Source organism: Chelonoidis abingdonii, chromosome 11 (genome assembly GCF_003597395.2).
Source record: "Chelonoidis abingdonii isolate Lonesome George chromosome 11, CheloAbing_2.0, whole genome shotgun sequence".
Classification (NCBI taxonomy): domain Eukaryota; kingdom Metazoa; phylum Chordata; order Testudines; family Testudinidae; genus Chelonoidis; species Chelonoidis abingdonii.
Genome location: NC_133779.1, coordinates 4,346,410 through 4,366,345, shown reverse-complemented (window position 1 = coordinate 4,366,345; position 19,936 = coordinate 4,346,410). Strand labels below are relative to the sequence as shown.

The 19,936-nt window shown below is 56.8% G+C and overlaps 1 protein-coding gene across 1 annotated transcript; it reads left to right on the top strand.

Annotated features, from left to right (window-relative positions):
* Nucleotides 1–3,456: 3,456 nt before the first annotated feature.
* On the top strand, nucleotides 3,457–18,298 carry CAPNS1 (calpain small subunit 1). Its single transcript, XM_075070638.1, is given in 11 exon segments — nucleotides 3,457–3,555; nucleotides 8,546–8,776; nucleotides 12,476–12,509; nucleotides 13,477–13,566; nucleotides 14,516–14,573; nucleotides 15,087–15,151; nucleotides 15,733–15,807; nucleotides 16,533–16,611; nucleotides 16,717–16,833; nucleotides 17,706–17,764; nucleotides 18,181–18,298. Coding segments are annotated over 10 exon segments (792 nt in total). The 5' UTR covers nucleotides 3,457–3,555; nucleotides 8,546–8,588; the 3' UTR covers nucleotides 18,208–18,298.
* The last annotated feature ends 1,638 nt before the right edge of the window (nucleotides 18,299–19,936 follow it).

The following is a 19,936-nucleotide window of genomic DNA, read 5'->3' as shown; positions in this document are numbered from 1 at the left end:
GGCTGGCGCCCCCACCCCATTCTATAGGGCCCAGGCAGACGGTCCCCTCTGCTGCTCCCTATACATAGGGATCGCCTCCCCTCTATGGGCCCAGAAGACGACCCCCGATCTTTTGGGGGTGGGGCGGCCTGATGGGGGGTGGGGGGAGCAGCCCTCCGCGCGGAGAGAGCCTCTGTCGCGACGGCCCCGCCCCTACGCGCCGGCGCGGACTCCGCTGCAGCAGCACGGTCCCAGCGCCTCGGCTCGGACCCCGCCCCGCCGGCCGCCGCGGGCCCCCGAGCCCAGGCGACAGGAGGGAGAGAGGCGCGACCCCCCCACGCCCGCCGCGCGGACCGCCGCATCTCTTCCGGCCCGCCGCTACCCACGGGTGGAACCAGGGGGGCTACCTACCGCCAACGGGCACGGGGGTAAGTGCCAATCTCCGAGGGGACGAACCCCGCAACGGAGCAGGGGCGGGGAAGTCAGCCGGCGGGGAACCACCACCGCCCACCGAGCCGGACAGGGGTGCCGCCGGGGGGGAAACTCCGCAATACGAGCGGGAGGGTAACGTGCAACGCCGGGAGGGGCGAAACACCCTCCCCCGCCAATCGGAAGCAGGGCCGAGGGGAATGCCACCCCGGGGCGGGCGAAACACCCTCCCCGCACAATCCGGGAAGCAGGGACCGGGGGGGGGAGTGCCAGCGCCCGGGGCGGTGCCGAAACACCCTCCCCCGCCAAATACAGGCAAGCAGGGACCGGGGGGGAAAGTGCAACTCCGGGGAGGGCAAACACCCTCCCGCCAATCGGGAAGCAGGGACCGAGGGGAAAGTGCCAACCCGACTGAGAGGCTAAAAAATAATTCCTCCCCTTTGTGATAATAGGGGCTGGGACGATGAGGACCCGCCCCAAAGAAGGGTGAAAAATTAGCTCCTCCCAATCCAGGGGCCAGGGAATAGAGTCCCACCTTGAAGCTTTGGATCCACCCCTGACTGCCAGGGGGGAGTGCCCCCTACTGAGCCACCTCACCATATTGCCAATAAACTGGTCCCTACAGCCACTGCCCCCAGGCCTGGGCTGGGCACCCTGGGGGGAAGCTTGTGCCCTGCTCTGCCGTGAAAACTACAAATGAAGCTGCCTGCACTAAACGGAAACACGCCAGGTCTCTCCCCCCCTGCAGGCTGCATGATGACCTGTATTAACCACCCCAAAGCAGCATCTGCTACCTAAGCCTTTGCTAATTTCACCTCTTGGGCCTTAGGCAACATGGTCTAGTGCACAAAGCATGGTACTGAGACTCAGCTGACCTGGGCTGGGCTCCAGGTGATGGTGGACAAGTCACTTCCCCTGCCTCTGCCTCAGTTTCCCCAGCTGTACAATGAGGATAATAGTATCAGAGGGGTAGCCATGTTAGTCTGGATCTGTAAAAGCAGCAGAGAATCCTGTGGCACCTTATAGACTAACAGATGTTTTGGAGCATGAGCTTTCGTGGGTAAATACCCACTTCATCAGATGCATGCAGTGGAAATTTACAGGGGCAGGTATATATATGCTAGCAAGCAAGCAATGAGGATAATGATACTGGTGCCCTCCTTTGCAAAGTGCTTTGAGATCTGGTGTCTAAGAGCATAATAAATCATCATAAGACAATCCTCAGGAGGGCCTGGTTCTCCAATACCTTGCACCTAACACCATTCTGGTCTGGATAGCATTTCCCACTCATTCTCCATGGTGTCAATGACCGTGCAGGGCCTGAGGTGACGGAAACTCAACCTCACTGTGTATCTAGAAGGAACATGATGCAGGACCGCAGAAAGCCCTGTCCAGGAGCAAATGGATCACTTGTGCTGCCAGAAAAGGCCCTGAAGCCAGATCTCCAGCTGGAGTAAATCGGCTTCGGTCTATTGGCGTCGGTGATCCAAATTCCCAGAGGTGTAAATTAACTTAACTGTATTGGAGTCAATGGGGCCAGATTCCCCTGCGGGTGTAAACCACTGATAGCAATTTACACCGTTTGGTGCTCAGCCCATTGTAACCAACTCTCCTCGCCCATCCTCGCATGTTTTCAGAGGCTGAATCAACCCTTCCTGGAAGGGGTGTGCTGGGACCCTGTAGGCTCACATTCCAGGCAGCTGAATCAGAGCAGGGAGCTTCCCTCCCCACGCCCCTTTTCCTGGGGAAACCACAATGAGTTTTTTCCCCACTCTGCCTCATAGTTGAACTTCTGGCAGCTAAAGAGAGATGAGGGTGGAGGAGAAGAGTAAGGAGCGGAGATCCAACTCCCTTAAAGAAACAGGCTGTAGCTAAATCTGCCCATGCACCCAAAACCTCTTGAGTCTGGGTGCTGGGAGGAACATGATGCAGGACCGCAGAAAGCTCTGTCCAGGAGCAAATGGGTCTCTTGTGCTGCTGGAAAAAGCTCTGAAGCCAGATCTCCAGCTCGAGTAAATCAGCTTCGGTCTATTGGCATCAATGAGCCAAATTCCCAGAGGTGGTTCAGAGGCACTCCAGGATCAGAATCTGTCCCCGGTGCTGAGCAGCCAGGCACATAAGCACTGAGCATGGGTGATATTGTCCATGTGTCATGGGTTTCTCCTCCCGCCCAAGGGCCTCAATCCTGCACATGCCTGTGCCCATGCAGAGCCTCAATGGCTCACATGTGGATCAGTTTGCAGGGAACTCAGCCCTAAAAGGCCTGACCCCCCTGAGCACTGCTGTAGAGTGCGTCACGGGGGTGGGGGTGTGGGTCGGAGATGTCCTTGTCCAGAACTGGGGCTCAAAGGTGTTACCCTAATACCAGTAATAATCTAACCATTAGACTTCACTCCCCTCCCTGAGCTGAGAATTGGGCCCCAGTAATCTTGCTTCCCAGCCCTTCCTGCCCTAACCAGGAGATCCCACTCCTCTTCCCAAGCGGGGAGGAGAACCCAGGCATCCTGACCCCCTGGAACTCCATCTCACTGTTCATGGGAACAGAACCCCTAAGTTCTGAGTCCCACGTCCCCAACACTAAGCCCACCATCTAAGAAAGAGTCCCTGGGGCAGACTTGTGATGGCTGGCTCTAGGATCCTACTCAGGCTAACGGGAGAGCTGCCTGCAGGGAGTTACCCCACCCAGAGTGGCTAATTCTGCTGTGGAGGCAGGTGGGTTGGAGCCTGCATGGGGTACGTTTAGCTTTGGGCATCTATCCACCCTAACAATAGTTACACTGAATTAAGCGAGGACTCCTGGGCTCTTTCTCCAGCCTTGGGAGGGGAGTGTGATCTAGTGGTTAGACTAGGGGGAGGGGGCTGGGAGCCGGGACTCCTGTTTTTTTTTCCCCAGCCCTGGGAGGGGAGTGGGGTCTAGTGGTTAGAGCAGGGAGGCAGGGTGCTGGGAGTCAGGACTCCTGGGTTCTGTCTCCGCCATATGGGCGGCACTAGGGCCCCGGTGGATCAGGGAGGCGCCTCTAGCTGCGGCTCTAGGGCCCGCCCCGCCGCAGTGACTCGCTCGGGCGTGGTGGGTCCCGCAGTCCCATCCCGGCCGCTGACACAGGCCCGCTGCAGGCAGAGCTCGGAGCCCCGCATCGCCTCCCGCAGGTAGGGATAGGGGGCACCCGGGGCGCCACCCCGGCTCCCGCTGGGTCCCCGGCTCCTTCCCCCAGCCGATCCCTCCACTGCCGCCCCCCGGCCTGTCCTCCTCTCCCTGGCTTCCGCTGCCCCAGATCCCCGGGGCTGTGGGCCGCTCGTGCACCGGATCCCCTCTGGCCCCTGGATCCCCTCCCTTCCCCCTGCGAATCGCCTTCTGATCCCCTTCTGATCCCCGTGCAGTGGATCCTCTCTCTTTCCCACGGGAATCGCCTTCTGATCCCCTCCCTTTCCGCTGGGATCCCCTCTCTTTCCCCTGGGATCCCCTTCTGATCCCTGTGCACTGGATCCCCTCCCTTTCCCCTGGGAATCGCCTTCTGATCCCCTCCCTTTCTGCTGGGATCCCCTTCTGATCCCCTCTCTTTCCCCTGGGATCCCCTTCTGATCCCTGTGCACTGGATCCCCTCCCTTTCCGCTGGGAATCGCCTTCTGATCCCCTCCCTTTCCACTGGGATCGCCTTCTGATCTCCGTGCACTGGATCCCCCCGCCCTCTGGATCCCCTCCCCTTCTGATCCCCATGCACTGGATCCATGCACTGGATCCCCCACCCTCTGGATCCCCTCCCTTCCCCTGGGGATCCCCTCTGGCCCCCTGGATTCCTTCCCTGGCCCCCGGGAATCGCCTTCTGATCCCCTCCCTTCCCCTGGGGAATCCCCTCCTGCCCCCCCTGGGATTCTCTCCCTTTCCTCTGGGAATTGCTTTCTGATCTCCCCCCCCCACCTCCAGAGATTCCCTCCCTCCCCCCAGGATCCCTTCTGCTCTCTGAGCACTGCATCCCCTCCCCATCCCCCGGGGATCCCCACACACACTGGATCCCTCTTTCCTGGGATCCTTTCCTGATCACTATACACTGGATCCCCTTTCTTCTTCCAGGATCCCCTTCTGCTCCCTGAGCACTGGATCATCTTCCCTTCCCCCCTGGGATTGCCTCCTGCTTTCTGCACACTGGATAATCTCCCTTCCTATGGGGATCCCCCTTCTGATCCCCCACATGCATTGGATTCCTTCTTCTTTCTTTCCTGGAGATTCCCCATGTGCTTTGGATCCCCTCCCCTTTTTCCACTGGGGATGCCCTTGTGATTCCCCATGTACATGGGATCCCCTCCTCCCCCTGGGGGATCCCCTCCTGCCCCCATGCACACTGGATCCCCTCCCTTTTCTTCCCCAGGATTCCCTTTTGAATCCCCTCCCACCCTTCCCCTTGGAGGTCTCTGATCCCCTCCCTCAGGATCCCCTCTTTTCTTCCCTGGAGATTTCAGCTCTTCACACATTGGATCCCCATGGGGCTCAAATTCTTTCCCTCCTCCATCCTCTCTATCCTTCTCCCTTCCCTGGAGATCTGTCCCTATGGGTTCCTCCTTCCACAGCAAGAGTCTAAATCCTTATCTGGTAACCCCTTTGCCCCATTAGATCCCTTGAAATCTACCCTCCACTCCTACGCTGGGGCCCTTTCTCTCCTCTGCTGGGCTCGTCTAACCTCCCTCCCACTTCACCCCTCTGCACCTCCAACTTTCTGCTTTCTTTGGATTCCTCCTCTGGGATCTCGAGGGCAGTGGCTCTCTACCTCTCCAGACGATTGTCCCCCTTTCGCAAGTCTCGCGTGCCCCCAAATTGCACCTCGCTTCAGACCGACTTGCTAGCCAAAGCAGACCTCAAAAGACCAACCTGTCCCAGCACACTAGCCCCGACGAATGGCTGACTTTCTCATTTTGACCAGAGCCTTCTCAAAAGAAATCTGTCGGAATATCAATGTTGTACTTCCGTTTCGGTGGGTCGTCTGTAGAGTCGTCTACGCGAGGCCTTGGCTGTATGAGATTCTAGTTTGTTCTGACCTTGCTAGTGCTTTTTTTGCAGCCTGTTGTAAAACGAGGCGGAGTGGATGGACCCCTGGGAAGACCTCTGCGTAACCCCAGGGGTAGGCGTATACTGGTTGGGAACCCCTGTTCTAGGGGAGACTAGATTCTCTCTTCCCCTTCTCCCGCCACCCTACTGGATTCCTTCCCCTGGGGAACGTGGATACCTCTCCCCCACAGGGACCGTGTGTGTTTGTGTCTCCTCTGACCCAGCGGGGAGGGGATCTCTTCCCTTTGGCTCATGTCCCCCATTAATCCCTCCTCCAGCAGACAGGGTGGCGAGTGGCTTGCACAGCCCTGGGCCTAACAAGGCTTCTTGCAGGCCGGTGCTGGGTCGCTGCCCTCCACTCCGGGCCTGTCCCCCCAGCTGACTGGAGCCTATGGACCCAGCTTGGCCTCGCACCCTGGCTGCTCCCATGGAGACAACGCCCCATTGTCTCGCTCTTCCCCCAGGCTTCTGGCCTGGTGCCCGGAGGCCTCCTGCAGCTCTAGCATCTGCTCCTTTCCCCAGCTGTCGCCCGCACCCAGCTTTCCTGCCTCCCGGGCTGCTGCAGTTCTGGCTCTGAGACGCTCTCCTTACTTTTGCATGGCCTGGAGGACAGGGCGAGGCCTCATAGCTCCTGGGTTCTGTTCAGGGGTCTCAGGTGCAGAGGGCAGGCAGTGGGGTCTGGTGGTGAGAGCAGGGGGGCTGGGAGCCAGGACTCCTGGGTTCTCTTTACAGGTGGAAGGGGAGTGAGGTTTAGTGGTTAGAACAGCAAGGTTGGGAGCCAGGACTCCTGGGTTCTGTTCCCAACTCTGGGAGGGGAGTGGGGTCTAGTGGTTAGAGCAGAAGAGTGCTGGGAGGCAGGACTCCTGTTTCATTCCCCCATTCAATTAAATGGAGAGAAAGGTGGGTAGCTGAGTCCATAAAACTTTTATTGTCGTACCCTGCTTGTCCTGTGAGCTAGAGTGGCCTCGGGGTGTCGCGTGCTGAAGCTGTCTTGGCAGAGACTCTACTGAGGCCCAGTCAAATCGGTTTGCAAATCAAGCCACAAGACTCAGCTGGGCCTTTGCTGGGTACGCTGCTCAGCTGGGCTGGGGATCCTGCATCTCACGAGTAAAGCGGGATAGACTCCTGCTTGTTCTCCCCGACTGCCCTGGGGCAAGTCAGCAGATGCGTTTTGTGGGCAACTGAGATGGGGCCAGTTTAGCCCAATCACCTTTCTCCCCCCCCTGCTTATAAATGCCCCATAGGTGTAGACAATGCCCCAGTGTTCTCTGATTTGCAACGTCTGGGCGCCACTGTTCCTGCAGCGCCGGCATTAACTCATCCAAACAGCTACCCGGTCTGCTGAAACTGGCTGGCGATTTCTCCCACTGAAAAGAGAAGAGGGAAAACAGTCGCTCACGAGACAAAGTTCTTCTGTGTCCCTCAGCAGCACTGGCCAGATTTTAAATGAACCCTGATGTTCCCGCCAGGTGTTTATGGCAGGTGTTTTCCCAGCAGGGGAAACCCAGGCTTGGAAGAGGTCATGACTGGCCTGAGATCACACAGGAAGTTAGTGGCAGAGCCAGGAGGCCTGACTTCTGATCTCTCCCAATCCAACTTCTAGACTAGGGGCTGCTTGTGCTTAATTTTTAGGTCCGTCCCAGACCCAAACCTGAGCCGATCGAGTCATTTTCTGACCCAACCCTTCTCTCCAAACCTGTGGCCGTGCCACCGGCACTTCCTGCCTGTGGGGTTGGCACAGCAGCAGCTGTGTGGCCCAGCCCGGCCATCTACTGCCCGCTGTTGGCGTCGTGTGGAGTGAGGGGCAGTTTTCCCACCTGACGCAGACCCAACACTTGTAGTTGGTCCTGTCGGGTTCGGGTCAGGTTGCAGGGCTCTGTGTTAGACTATATCCCACAGCCAGAACTGAGGATAGAACCCAGGAGTCCTGACCCCACCCCACGACCCACACATTAGTCCTCGCTGAGCTGTCTGCGTTCCTCTCCCAGAGCTCAGAACAGATGTACAGCGAGAGAGATTCCAGAGTTCTGTCATTTGTATTGTTACCCATCACCATTGTATCTGGGCTTTTTCTGCTAGCAAAATCCCCTGTGGATTTCATAGAGTCTCTGCCATGTCTCCCTTTTTAGGGGGAAAAAATCCTGCCTGGGGTAGGGATTTGGGGTTTTATTTTGCTGATTTTTATTAATTTCCCCTCTTGCGTGCTTGTTTTGTTTCTGTCCGGTGGGTTGGCTGGGGTTCATTGCGTCTCAGGCGTTGTCTGTGTCAGCCTGATAGTGGAAGGATTTTTCTCAAAGTTGGGGACTTTGAAGTGTTTTCAGAGCTGGGGCTAGAACCCAGGAGTCCTGCCTCCCAGCTCTGCTGCTCTAACCACTAGACACCACTCCCAGAGCTAGAAATGGAACATGAGAGTCCTGGCTCCCAGCCCCCGTGCTTGCCTTCCAGAGCTGGAGTTAGAACCCAGGAGTCCTGGCTCCTAGCCCCTGTCCTCCCCGCTCTAACCACTAGTCCCTGCTCCGCTCCCACAACTTGGAATAGAATAAGAGTAGCCTGGCCTCCAGCTCCCCGCCAATCCCCTTCCAGTGCTGAGATTAGAACCCAGCCATCCTGGCTCCCAGCCCCATCCCCTTTAACTACTAGACCCTGCTCCCCTCCCAGCATGCTGTCTATCTGCAAAAACATGGCACCAGATTCCAGGGGTTACTCTCCAGTTTGATTCCCTGTTTTGGCAACACCTGATCCAGATCCTGCCAGGTGCTGGGGCCCTACCCCTCCAGGAGCTAAAGGGTGCTGCAGGTTTGGGCCCTGACATTGTTTGGGAGTGTGCCTAACTAACCAGCCACCTATGAGCAGCTTCTGCTGTGAGGTATCCTGAGCAAACACCGTGTGTGGGGTGGCGGGGGCAGTTACTCTTGAGCCAAGGGACCGTGCTGAAAACCTGCCTGAGAGACGTCGTCTCCCCAGGGGGAAAGGGGTGGCCGCGCTTTGTGGACCAAGGCCATTGCAGAACCACCAGTGGGTTGAGGGGGAGTGAAACTGACCAGCTGGTGGGTTGAGGGGGAGTGAAACTGACCAGCCCTCTGTCTGTTTTCTTTCCAGCCCATCTTTTCCCAAGTCTTCCTCCGGCTAGGAAACCGCTCCGATGTTCCTGGTCAAGAACTTCCTAGGAGGAGGAGGGGGAGGAGGCAGCGGAGGTGGGGGCTTCGGGGGTAACATTGGGAACGTGATCGGAGGATTCCTGAGCGGCGGCGGAGGAGGAGGACGGGCTGGAGGTGGGGGAGGCGCCGGCGGAGCCATGGGCATCATTGGAGGAGTGATCAATGCCATCAGGTTCGTACGTAGCCTCGTCGTTGTTGTTACTGGGTATTGCGTTAATATCAGGGCTCGGTGATCAAGACTGAGGCCCCGTCAAGCTGGGTGCTGCCCAGACACACAGGGACTGAGATCAGGGCCCTGTCGCACCGGGCGCTGCCCAGACACACAGTAACAGAGATCGGGGTCACATTGGGCCTGGCACTGCCCAGACACACAGTGACCGAGACCAGGGCCTCGTCAGGCCGGGTGCTGCCCAGACACACAGTGAGAGAGATCGAGTTCCCATTAGGCCTGGCACTGCCCAGACACATGGTGACCGAGACCGGGGCACTGCCCAGACACACTTTAAGAGACAGACTTTGCCTTTTCAGTAGATCAGACAGAAGAAGGAAGGCTCATTACCCCATCTTTTCTCCTTGTAGGCTTTGAACAGCTCGAGAGTCGGGGTCCGGGCACTAGGACTTCTGGGTTCTTTTCTCAGATAAGATTGCGGGGTGGGGGCGGCAGGCGGAGTGCCTTTGGATCAAGGTCAGCGGGATGAGTTTGATTGTGCCAGTCTCCAACAGTGGGAGAAGAAACCGCAGACAAGCTCCTTAATTGATATTGTTCTATTTGCTGGGCGAAGGTGCTGGCTTGAATGGCTGGCTCTGCAGGGCGGGCGCAGCACGCAGAGTTGCATGGGAATAATAATACTTCGCCCTTGTCTATTGTTTTTCATCTGTAACTCTCAAAGTGCTGCATTAGGGAGGGCAGAATCACAGAGATGTCGGACTGGAAGGGACCTCGAGAAATCACCTAGTCCACACCTCTTCCCCCCGTCCCCCACACTGAGGCAGGGCCAGGTAAACCTAGACCATGCCTGAGAGGGGTTTTTCCAGCCTGTTCTTAAAAACCTCCAACAGTGGGGATCCCACAGGCTCCCTTGATCGCCTGTTCCAGGGTTGAAGTCCCCTGAGAGTTAGAAAGTTTTTCCTAATACCTCACCTAAATCTCCCTTCCCGCCAGTTAAGCCAATTCCTTCTTGTCCTTGCCTCCAATGGATGTGAAGAATCACTGTCCTCTTTATAGCAACCTTTTACATGTCACGATCCCCATTTTACAGATAGGGAAACTGAGGCCCAGTAGGTGACGTGCCCAAAGTCACCCAGCAGGCCAGCAGCTGGGTCAGTCATCCGCAGCTGCTGTGCCCTGCCCCAACCCGGAGGGACCCGCTTTAGAGGAGGAGAGGAGAGGTCAGTCCTGGTGGCTGCGTAGGATAATGGATTATGTGCCAGGGGCATAGATCTTGCTAGGAACTGGACTGAGACCTCCTGATTTCATTACAGGCAGGGGCCACCATACAGCCATCCGGGGTGGGGAGTGTAATAATTTCCAGCCAGGCCAGATTCAAACTGGTGAACCTGCGGGTGAAAGGCTCCCTAGCCAGCTCCTAATGAGGCTGGCTGTGTCCCTGCCGATATTGTGGTTTGCCGTAGGGGCCCGTTTATTGGTTGCATGCGTGTTCACGCTCTCCTCTGGGCTTGCTCTAGTTTCTCCACATCTTTTCCGAAATGCGGCTCCCAGAACTGGTTGCAATACTCCAGCAGAGGCCTACTCAGCGCAGAGTAGAGTGGAAGAATGACTTCTCGTGTCTTGCTTGCAAAATGCCTGCTAATACAGCCCAGAATGATGTTTTGGTCCCCTCTGGGTCTGACCCCCAGACCCCTTTCCACAGTACTCCTTCCTGCGCCATCATTTTCTGTTGCGTGCAACTGATCAGTCTTTCCTAAGTGGAGCACTTTGCATTTGTCCGTGTTGAATTTCATCCTATTTACTTCAGAGCATCTCTCCAGTTTGTCCAGATCATTCTGGATCTTAACTGTCTCCTCCGAAGCACTTGCAACCCCTCCCAGCTTGGTATCACCTGCAAACTTTATAAGTGTCCTCGCCCTGCTGTTATCTAAATCACTGATGAAGATATTGAACACAACCAGACCCAGGACTGATCCCTGCGGAGCCCACTCATTATGCCCTTCCAGCATGACTGTGAATCACTGATAACTACTCTTTGGGAACGTATCCAAGACCTTTCTGGGATATGTTGGCGCTAGGGCACCAGAGGAGTGTTTGGGGGTTCACCCAGGCTGGGCGAGGTGCTGGCAGGCCGAGACAAAGGAACTGAGCATTTTGATCTCTGTCATAGAGCCTGGTCTGGAAAAGCTGGACAGGAGACTGGGCGAGTGGAGGCATCTTGAACAAAGACTGTGTCTTGCTTGTTCAGGTGCAAGTCTCTGAGATGCTCGTTTTCCCTTTAATTCCTGCACTTGACCCATGGGCCTTTGTGAATCAACTGGCTTGGCTTTCATCTCCAAATCACCAGCTGCTGATGGAGCTCTGTCGAGTGTCTGCTTAATGGGATAGAGGAGAGGCAGAGGACCTGTTGCTTTCTCGGTGGGGGCCCAGTGAGAGGGGCTGGCCCCTCCAGGGCGATTTCGGGGCTGGAGGGGTCCTGGTTGCAGCCTGCAGGCTGGGTAAAGCCATGGCATAGAAGGCACCCAGAGTTACAGGGCAGGCGGTGACCCATGCCCTTATTGGTAGGGCTTGAACCCCAGAATCCCGTGGCCTCTTGGGGGTAGTGGATTCTCCCTGGCTAGGAGGTGTTGCTTTGAATGCGGTGCCCTGGGGGAGGAGGGAGGTGATTAGGACTGGCTGGGCGGCTCCGGTTTGCTTTGGGTTTCCGTCAGACTGGTTTGCCCACATAGGGGGAACTAGCTAGAGGCACAGGCCCCAGGAAAACCCTGCCCGTGCCCTTAGATGAGCGCAGGGGAGAGTCCCTGTTTTCTCTGTCCCTGTCTCGGTACTTCCTATGATGCTGGGCTCTTCTCTCATCACTGATATTCCCCCAGCGCTTTCCATACATAAGATCCCAAACACCTGGCAAACCGCATATGCAGGGATCCCTCACTCAGCACTGAAATGCAGCTGCCTCTGGGGATGGGGTGTGGCAGCTGCTTATACAGGGATCCCTCACCCAGCACTGAAATGCACCTGCCTCTGGGCGGGGGTTTGGCAACTGTTTATACAGGGATCTACCTCTAAATTAGGAAGTGGTTCTGCAGTTTATTATGCCATGTATTGTATGTAGGGGAGGTGGTGTGGTCTAGTGGCTAGAACACTGGACTGGGAGATAGGAACCCTAAGTTCTGTTCCCAGCTCTGCTGTTGTCTCTGTGAGAGCCTGGATGTGGCTCTGTGCATCAGTTTCCCCCTCTGTATAGCAGGGGGGTGCTCTTACATGTATTATGGTGGCACCCTAGTAACCCCAGGAGTGGGCCAAGACCCCGTGGTACCAGGCACTGTACAGACACACAACTAAAAGGTGACTCCTGTTACACCTTTCATGTGCATCATTTCACTTGACAACAGCCCGGTGTGGCAGGCCCCGACCGTGGTTGGGATCTGGGCAGCGCCCGGTGAGGCGGGGCCCCAATTGCTGTTGGGGTCTGGGCCGCACCTGGCCCGACGGGGCCCCGGTCTCGGTTGGGGTCTGGGCTGCACCCAGCTCGACAGGGCCCCAGTCTCGGTCGGGGTCTGGACAGTGCCCGGGCCCATGGGGCCCTGATCTTCGCTGGTGCTGCCATAATGCAAATATATAAGAACTTTACCAGATGGACTTGTGTGTCTGTAAAAGACCCTTCGTAATTGTTTCCTCTTTCTTTCCCCCTTTGTGTCACAGCGAAGCAGCAGCTCAGTATAATCCGGAGCCACCGGTAAGTCCTGATGATAGCTCTCCTGTTCTAGCCCTGCCTGCGCTGGTTCTAACGACTCCTGTCAGACATAACATGGGCCCTGGGCATGCTGAGTTTGTAGCCAGGCATGTTGGGGAGGGTTCCCTGGCACAGAGCCCCTTTGCCCTGGTGGGGGTAAGCCGCGTGAGTGCAGGCGTCTGCCCACAAGTGAGTGCTCTGCGGTTTGGTTTGGTTGGCTGCTTGTTTATGAAGCACAAAGATAGCCCAAGGTGGCATGTCGTACATTAGAAATTCAAGTCTCCTTTTCCTGTTTGTCCTGGAGGACACTGTGGATGGCTGGAGAACTGGATCGTGTCCTGCAAAGAAAATCTCACTGACTGGAAAAGGAGGGGAAAGTGGCTTTTTTTAATTGGGATTGTCTCTCCTTGAGCCAGAGTCGCCTCTGGTGGTGTAAACTGGTTTTCTTGAAGTCAGTGGAGTAATGCTGGTGTGCCCTGGCTGAGGATCTGGCCTCACTGACACCATTGGAGTGACGCCCATTTACACCAGCTGGGGATCTGACGCCAATGGAGTGACGCCCATTTACCCCACCGGGAAGCCTGTCTTGTTCCTGATTTACGCCATCTGAGTATCTGGCCCTTTGGGGGTTGTCAATGTCCAGCCCTATTTAATTCAGGGCACTCTTGGGAGAAAACATTTCCTGCTAACGATCCACCCCAACCTGCTTATAAAATATCCAAACCCACCTTGCAATGAGCTGAAAGTCTCTGGCTTTCCTTGTCTATCCAAACAAGAGCTGGGTTCCCAGATATCCCCTCCTCTTGGACGAGGTCTCCATTACAGATGCTTAAATGTTTTTTGCTAAGGAATCTGCACCTGCTGGTGGGTGACCCCTTGGGTCAGTGTCGAGACATGGATCTATGTTTAAACCACCCTGGCTATTTATATTTTGTAACTTTCCGTTTCTTTCTGCGCCCCCCCCCCCCAGCCCCCTCGCAGCCACTTCTCCAACGTGGAAGCTAATGAGAGCGAGGAAGTACGCCAGTTTCGGCGCCTCTTCACACAGCTGGCTGGAGATGTAAGTATTTTGCCATCCTCTCTCTTTGCGTCCATCAGAAAGGGTCCCCGGCCCAGCCCTGAGGGTACCCCCCTGGGCCAAAATTTTCACTGAGGCCCTCTGCTTTTTATTTTAGGGGGGCTCCGAATCTGAGATTCCTTGGGCCTGATCCCCAGGCAATTCACAACTGCTTTGCAAATCAGGCCCCAGAAGCAAAGGCCTCTGGGTGCCCTGTGACCTTTCCTCTCTGTAGATAGCCCTGCCCAAAATCCTTTGCAGCATGGGACTCTAGTGGGTTGTGGGTAGGGCCCTACCAAATTCATGGACATGGAAAACGCATCACGGACCATGAAATCTCGTCTGCCCCCGTGAAATCTGGTCTTTTGTGTGCTTTTACCCTATACTATACAGATGTCACAGGGGAAGCCAGCGTTTCTCAAATTGGGGCGCCTGACCCAAAAGGGAGTTGCAGGGGGGTCACAAGGTTATTTTTGGAGTGTGTGGTGGTGTCACCCTTACTTCTGCGCTGCCTTCAGAGCTGAGCAGCTGGAGATCAACGGCTGTTGGCCGGGTACCCAGCTCTGAAGGCAGCACCCCGCCAGCAGCAGCATAGAAATAAGGATAGAGGAATCACACCCCCCCTACAATAACCTCATCTCTCTCTCTCACACACACACACGCTTCCTTTTTTCTACAATTACAGCACCATGAAATTTCAGATAGAAATAGCTGCAATAATGAAATTTACAATTTTTAAAATCCTCTGACTGTGAAATTGACCAAAATGGACCGTGAATTTGGTAAGGCCCTAGTTATGGGGTGAGGAATGGGTCCCAGGAGGCAGCTGCCTCCATCCAGGAGAAGCCGGGAGGTGGCTTCCTGCGGGACGAGGTGTTCCAGAGAGACCAGGCAGGGTGAGCATTACTCCAGCCCAGTGTGACATCCCCCTTCTCTCTCTGCTTTGCGGCAGGATATGGAAGTGAGCGCCTCCGAGCTGATGAACATTCTCAACAAGGTGGTGACCAGACGTAAGTGGGGCCTGCGGTCCGTTTAAATCAAACCCTGCGTCGGTTGATTAATTTATGAAATAGTTAAAAGGTCTGGGCTGCCTGTCCTGTGGTGCTCGGTAACTGTCCCTCCTGAGGCTACAGGGGACCTAGGGAATGCCAGGACTCCTGGGTTCCTTTCCTGGCTGGCTCGGGGTGTGACCTCAGGCAAGCTGCTGTCCATGCTTTAGTTTCCTAGATCCATCGATTTTCAGGGACTTTTGTGATCATCTCGCCTGACCTGTATAACGCAGGCCTGAGCTTCCTACATCCAGCCCATATCTGGTGGCTGAGCTAGCCGGCTGCCCTCTTTGACCAATGGGGGACGATACTGAACTGCTGGTATCTCCTTGGCACTGAGACACCTGGCACTGGACTCCGCACCCCAGAGGCAGTAGCATCGATGCCGTGCAGAGCTCCAGGGCCTGGAGCCCTGTCGTAGTTATGCCTCCCGCATCATTTGAAATTGCCTGAACCTGCTCTCTTGCCTTCCAGATCCCGACCTGAAGACGGACGGGTTCGGGATTGACACCTGTCGCAGCATGGTGGCCGTCATGGATGTATCCTCCTCCCAAACTGATGTCTGAGCCTAGGGGCCGTTAAAGATACCAGGGCCTGATTCACAGCTCCCGCACCCCCTGTGCCTGGGGCAGGGATGGTCGGTGGGGGCTTTAAGCCCCCTTTGCTCTCCCTATATTCTAGGCCCTGTCCAGCCCCTGCTATCAGTCTCTGGACTGCCCTAACTCACACTTCACCCCCTATGGGCCCTTCCAGGCAGGGAATAGCCACAGGGCAGTGCGCTCTGGCCATGCCCCCAACCTGCCCCCTATGGGCCGTGCCGCGCAGGGAATAGCCACAGGGCAGTGCGCTCTGGCCATGCCCCCGATCCGCCCCGTATAGGCTCTAGGGGGCAGAAAATAGCCACAGGGCAGTGTGCTCTGGCCACACTCCCGATTCGCCCCCTGTGCTGGAGCCTGTACACCCAGCTCCACGCCGGCTGGGGAGATCCCCTGCACAGGTGAGAGTCTCGGGGGGGCTGTTTCCACCCATGTTGAAGGCCCCTGTGCTGCCAGATTCCCTCCCTGTGGCTTGGCGGGGCCTCAGGTGGCTTTCACCAACATCTTTGTTCTTTGACCTCGAGCGCCTCAGAGCGACATGAGGGAAGCTGGGCTTCGAGGAGTTCAAGTATTTGTGGGGGAACATCCAGAAGTGGCAGGTAGAGAGGTGGGGGGATGGGGGCGGCTATCACGCGTAGCTGAGACCCGACTGTACCCCCCCTCCGGGCGTGGGGGCAGGAGGGGGAACGAGAGACCTTGGGGCTCCCAGCCTGGGGGGGGCCTTCTTAAGAGCGCTGGACTCCAAGGAGCCTTCCCGGCTGGAACTGACGTGTGTCACTTTCAGCCTTGGGGGGGTGGGGGGGCGGCACGCTTGCTGCTGCATTGCCTTCTGAGTATCCAGAATTCCAAGCGCCGCTCCTCTGCCTACCTGCTAGAGGTACCGGGGGTGTCCGGCAGGGGGGCAGCTGTGAATCTCGGGTAGGGATAGGGACAGCTGGGATCCAAACAGTCCCCTCCTTGGGGGCAGGGTTAAGGGGCTGCGTTGCCTGTGATGTCCCCCCACACACACTCCGTCCATCACCCAGCATTCTAGGGAGGGGCTGCCATTTTAATGGTGGTGGGGGGAACATCTCTCTCATATCCCTCCTGCCCTCCATGTGCCATTGAGTGGTGGGAGGGTGGTTTCTTATTTCCCTTCCCCAATCTGCCGTTCTTGGCGGGGGAGAGGGGGAGGAATCTCGGCTACTGTCTCTTCCCCCCTCGCCCATATCTGCTATCTCTCTGCCTGTGGTCCCCCTCCCTGCCCAGGCTCAATCTGCGGCTGTGTGTTTGTGCTGGGGGGGACTCTTATCACGTAACCAATTTGTCCCCCTCCACCCCCCAGTGTGTCTACAAACAGTACGACACGGACCGATCCGGCACTATCGGGAGCAGCGAGCTGCCAGGCGCCTTCGAGGCGGCGGGTAAGGAGCCACTGAGGGGTGGGAATGGCGGGTGGGTGGGGGGGGACGCACAAGGGCTGTCTCAGGTGGATGGGGAGTGACTGTCTCTCCCCACCCTCCTCCCAGGCTTCCGGCTGAACGAGCAGCTGTACCAGATGATCGTGCGCAGGTACTCGGATGAGAACGGCCACATGGACTTCGACAACTTCATCAGCTGCCTGGTTCGCCTGGATGCCATGTTTCGTAAGTGGCCTGTGGGTCGGTCCTGGGGATGTGGGGGGAGGGTTCTGGAGTCCTTTGCCCCCCTCTGACCACTTCCTCCAACCCCGTCTCTAGTGTGAGCTGGTTCCATCCCATCTGGGTTTTTCTCCACGCGTGTACAGCACCTGGCACAATGGGGGCCTGGTCCTTGACATGGGCTCCTAGGTGCTACCGTAATACACCTAATAGCAATGAAAATGTACAATGCCTGGCCCATTATGCGAATGCAAGAAATGATATAAAAAAACAACTGCAATGGGGGACGATGCCACCTGAGCTGGTTTTTCTCTCATCCCAACCCCTCTGCCCTAACCTCGGGTGAAATGGATTTCTGTCAGTGACTGGGCGCTACAGCCAGAAACCGAGGGGTTAATCCTAACCAGTTCATGGGAACCCCCTGGTTCTGCACCTGTGGGTTATGACTTCAAGGGGGTGGGTCACTGGCATTTGTGTGGAAGTGGGGGGCGTTAGTGATCAGAGCACAGGGATGGAGGTCAGGACTCCTGGGTTCTGTCCCCAGCTCTTGGAGAGAAGTGGGGGCTAATGGTTAGAGCAGGGGTTGAGGGGGCGCGTGCTGGGAGCCAGGACTCCTGGGTTCTATCTCCATGAGCAGAGGATAGAGATTGGGGTGGTTCCTGTTGTGCCGGATGCTGCAGGCACATGCTGAGAGATGGTCCCTGCCCCAGATTTAGACAGCCGAGATAGACAAGGGGGAGGGAGAGAGGCAGGATTATCACACACACCCCCATTCCCCATGGCTCACAGGTTGCTCACAGATAACTGAGATCTCCTGAGTCCCGACCTAGTGTGTTAACCATGAGGCCGCCCTTCCCCCCTCCTCTCTCCTCCTACAGGTGCCTTCAAGTCTCTGGATAAGGATGGGGACGGACAGATCCGGGTGAACATCCAGGAGGTGAGTGAGGCGGGAGGCTGGCTGCCCCCTCCGGTCTTTTCTTTCCTGCTGTCTAGCAAGGGACCCTGAAGTGGTTCCTGCCTCTCTCCCCCTCCTCCACACACACGCAGGGCTGGCCGGGAACTCCAGCCCAACTTCTGCAAGCCCCTCCTCGGGGGGTGGGTGGCAGGGACCTTCGCAGCAGCGTGAGGAGCGGCCGCAGCCCCAGCAAAGCTGGAGTATCCTATTGGGGTCCATGGGGAATGGCCCCTCCCCCACCCCCGCACCGCCACCCCATTGAGGTCCATGGGGAATGGCCACCCCACTTAAAAACAGGGGCCAATCCTGTCCCGCCGCTGGGTGCTGCGAGCCCGCCTGCCACCTGGGCGGTCTGTATTTCGCTCTCTAACTGACCACTCTTCCGCTCTGCCCCACAGTGGCTGCAGCTCACCATGTACTCCTAAGAGCCTGCGTGCCAGTCTGGACCGATGGCCCGGAGCGCGCCCTGGCCTCTCCGGGCTCCGTGCTGCGACCTGGGCCTCTCCACGCCAACTGCGACCCGCCCTTCTCTTTGCTTTTGGATTTCCAGCCCTGCTGTCCATCTCCCACCTTCGCTGGCTCTCCTCCGCGTCGCTCGGGGGAATGTGGGGGGGGGGCATAAAACAGCTTCCAATTTCGAGATATGTTTGCTGCCATGTGATCCACACTTCACTGATCCTTCTTCAGGCCCCAGGGATCTCCCAGCTTCGGCGGGAGGGGGCAGAAACGAAGCCAAACGCAGCAATCAATGGAGCTATTTACCCCTCCCCATGCGCCGGCAGATTTTAATTTCCCGTCAGCTCAGATTCCGGCTCCCTCCCTGGCTGGAATTTGCTCTGCTGAATGGGAGCCAACCAGGCCAGTTCCTTCCCTGCATGCAGTTTCTCTGCCCAGGCCCTAGAGACGCCGGGTGGGGGCAGGTGGAAAAGCTTTTGGCTGTGGCAGACATATGGCAGCCCACCTGGCTCTCTGTCTTCCTCTAGTGGCTAGGTCACGTATAGCGATTTTTTCAGGCTGCTGCGGTAGAGGCTTGTGCTTTTTTAGGTCCGGAGGTGCTGGGTTCGATCCCCACAGACCACCCAAGCCAGGGAGGCATCTGATGGGCATCAAGTGCCCCCTGCCCCCAAGGGCATCAGGTGAGGCCACTGCCTAGCTGGGGCGTATGCAAATCCGGAGCTGCCCTGCTCGGTGGTGGCATTTCTGAAGGCAGGAGGGATGCCCAGGCTGTTGGGGGTTTGCCGTGGAATGTACCAGCTGTCTCTCTCACTGACGCCCACCGTGTTTTCTAAAGCTCAATAGAAACGATAATAAAGTTCTATAATAACATGTCACCAGAGCTCAGATGCGTCTCTTTTCCGCCCCTGTGCTGCGTTCCAGCTAAATGTATGCTCCCTGTCAACCCCCTGTCTAGGAGCTGTCACTGTTTTCATAATTCGTGCCTTCCCTCCTCTCCCCTGAAGCACTGGCAGTTTAGGTCATTGCAATGCAGCTGCTTCTGGAGTGGAATGCAGCGGATGTTTTTAACAGCATACAACAGCTTAACCGGCTTTACTGTGGTGCTTGGGTGGGCCCCTTTGACTGAGCACCTTGCATTCTTTAATGTGCTTAGCCTCACGAGGTAGGCCAATGCTACCCTCCCCATGCACAGGTGGGGAAACTGAGGCATGGAGCTGCAGTGACTTTCCCAAGCTAACTCAGAAGGAGCAAGGATTTCAACCCGAGTTTTGGTGAGTTCCAGGTTGGTGTCCAAAGGGGAAAATTTTAGGGATGCAGAATCATCCAAACTGGGATTTAATCAGTGGGATGTTTAGTCGCAGAAGGGTCAATGGAAAAAGAAATGGACCGAAATGTAAACACTCCTCATCTGTAAATCCATCGAAGGACTTGCACCAGGTTTCAGCTGGTGTTAATTGAGATCAGAATCTGACCCCAGCATCCTGAGCTCTTACTCTGGTTCCAGACTCACTTGTTACGGTGTCAACTGCCCGTCTCTGTCCTTTTCGGCATCCCGGCCTGAACGGGGGATGGGCTATTCGGTGTGGGATACCTGGTGCAGAACGGCCCTCACGTTCCACCCCAGAGACGGCAGCATTTCACTGGTGGTTGAGTGAGGCCCTGGGGAGGGAGGTCTGGAAAACACATTCCTCATTGGAG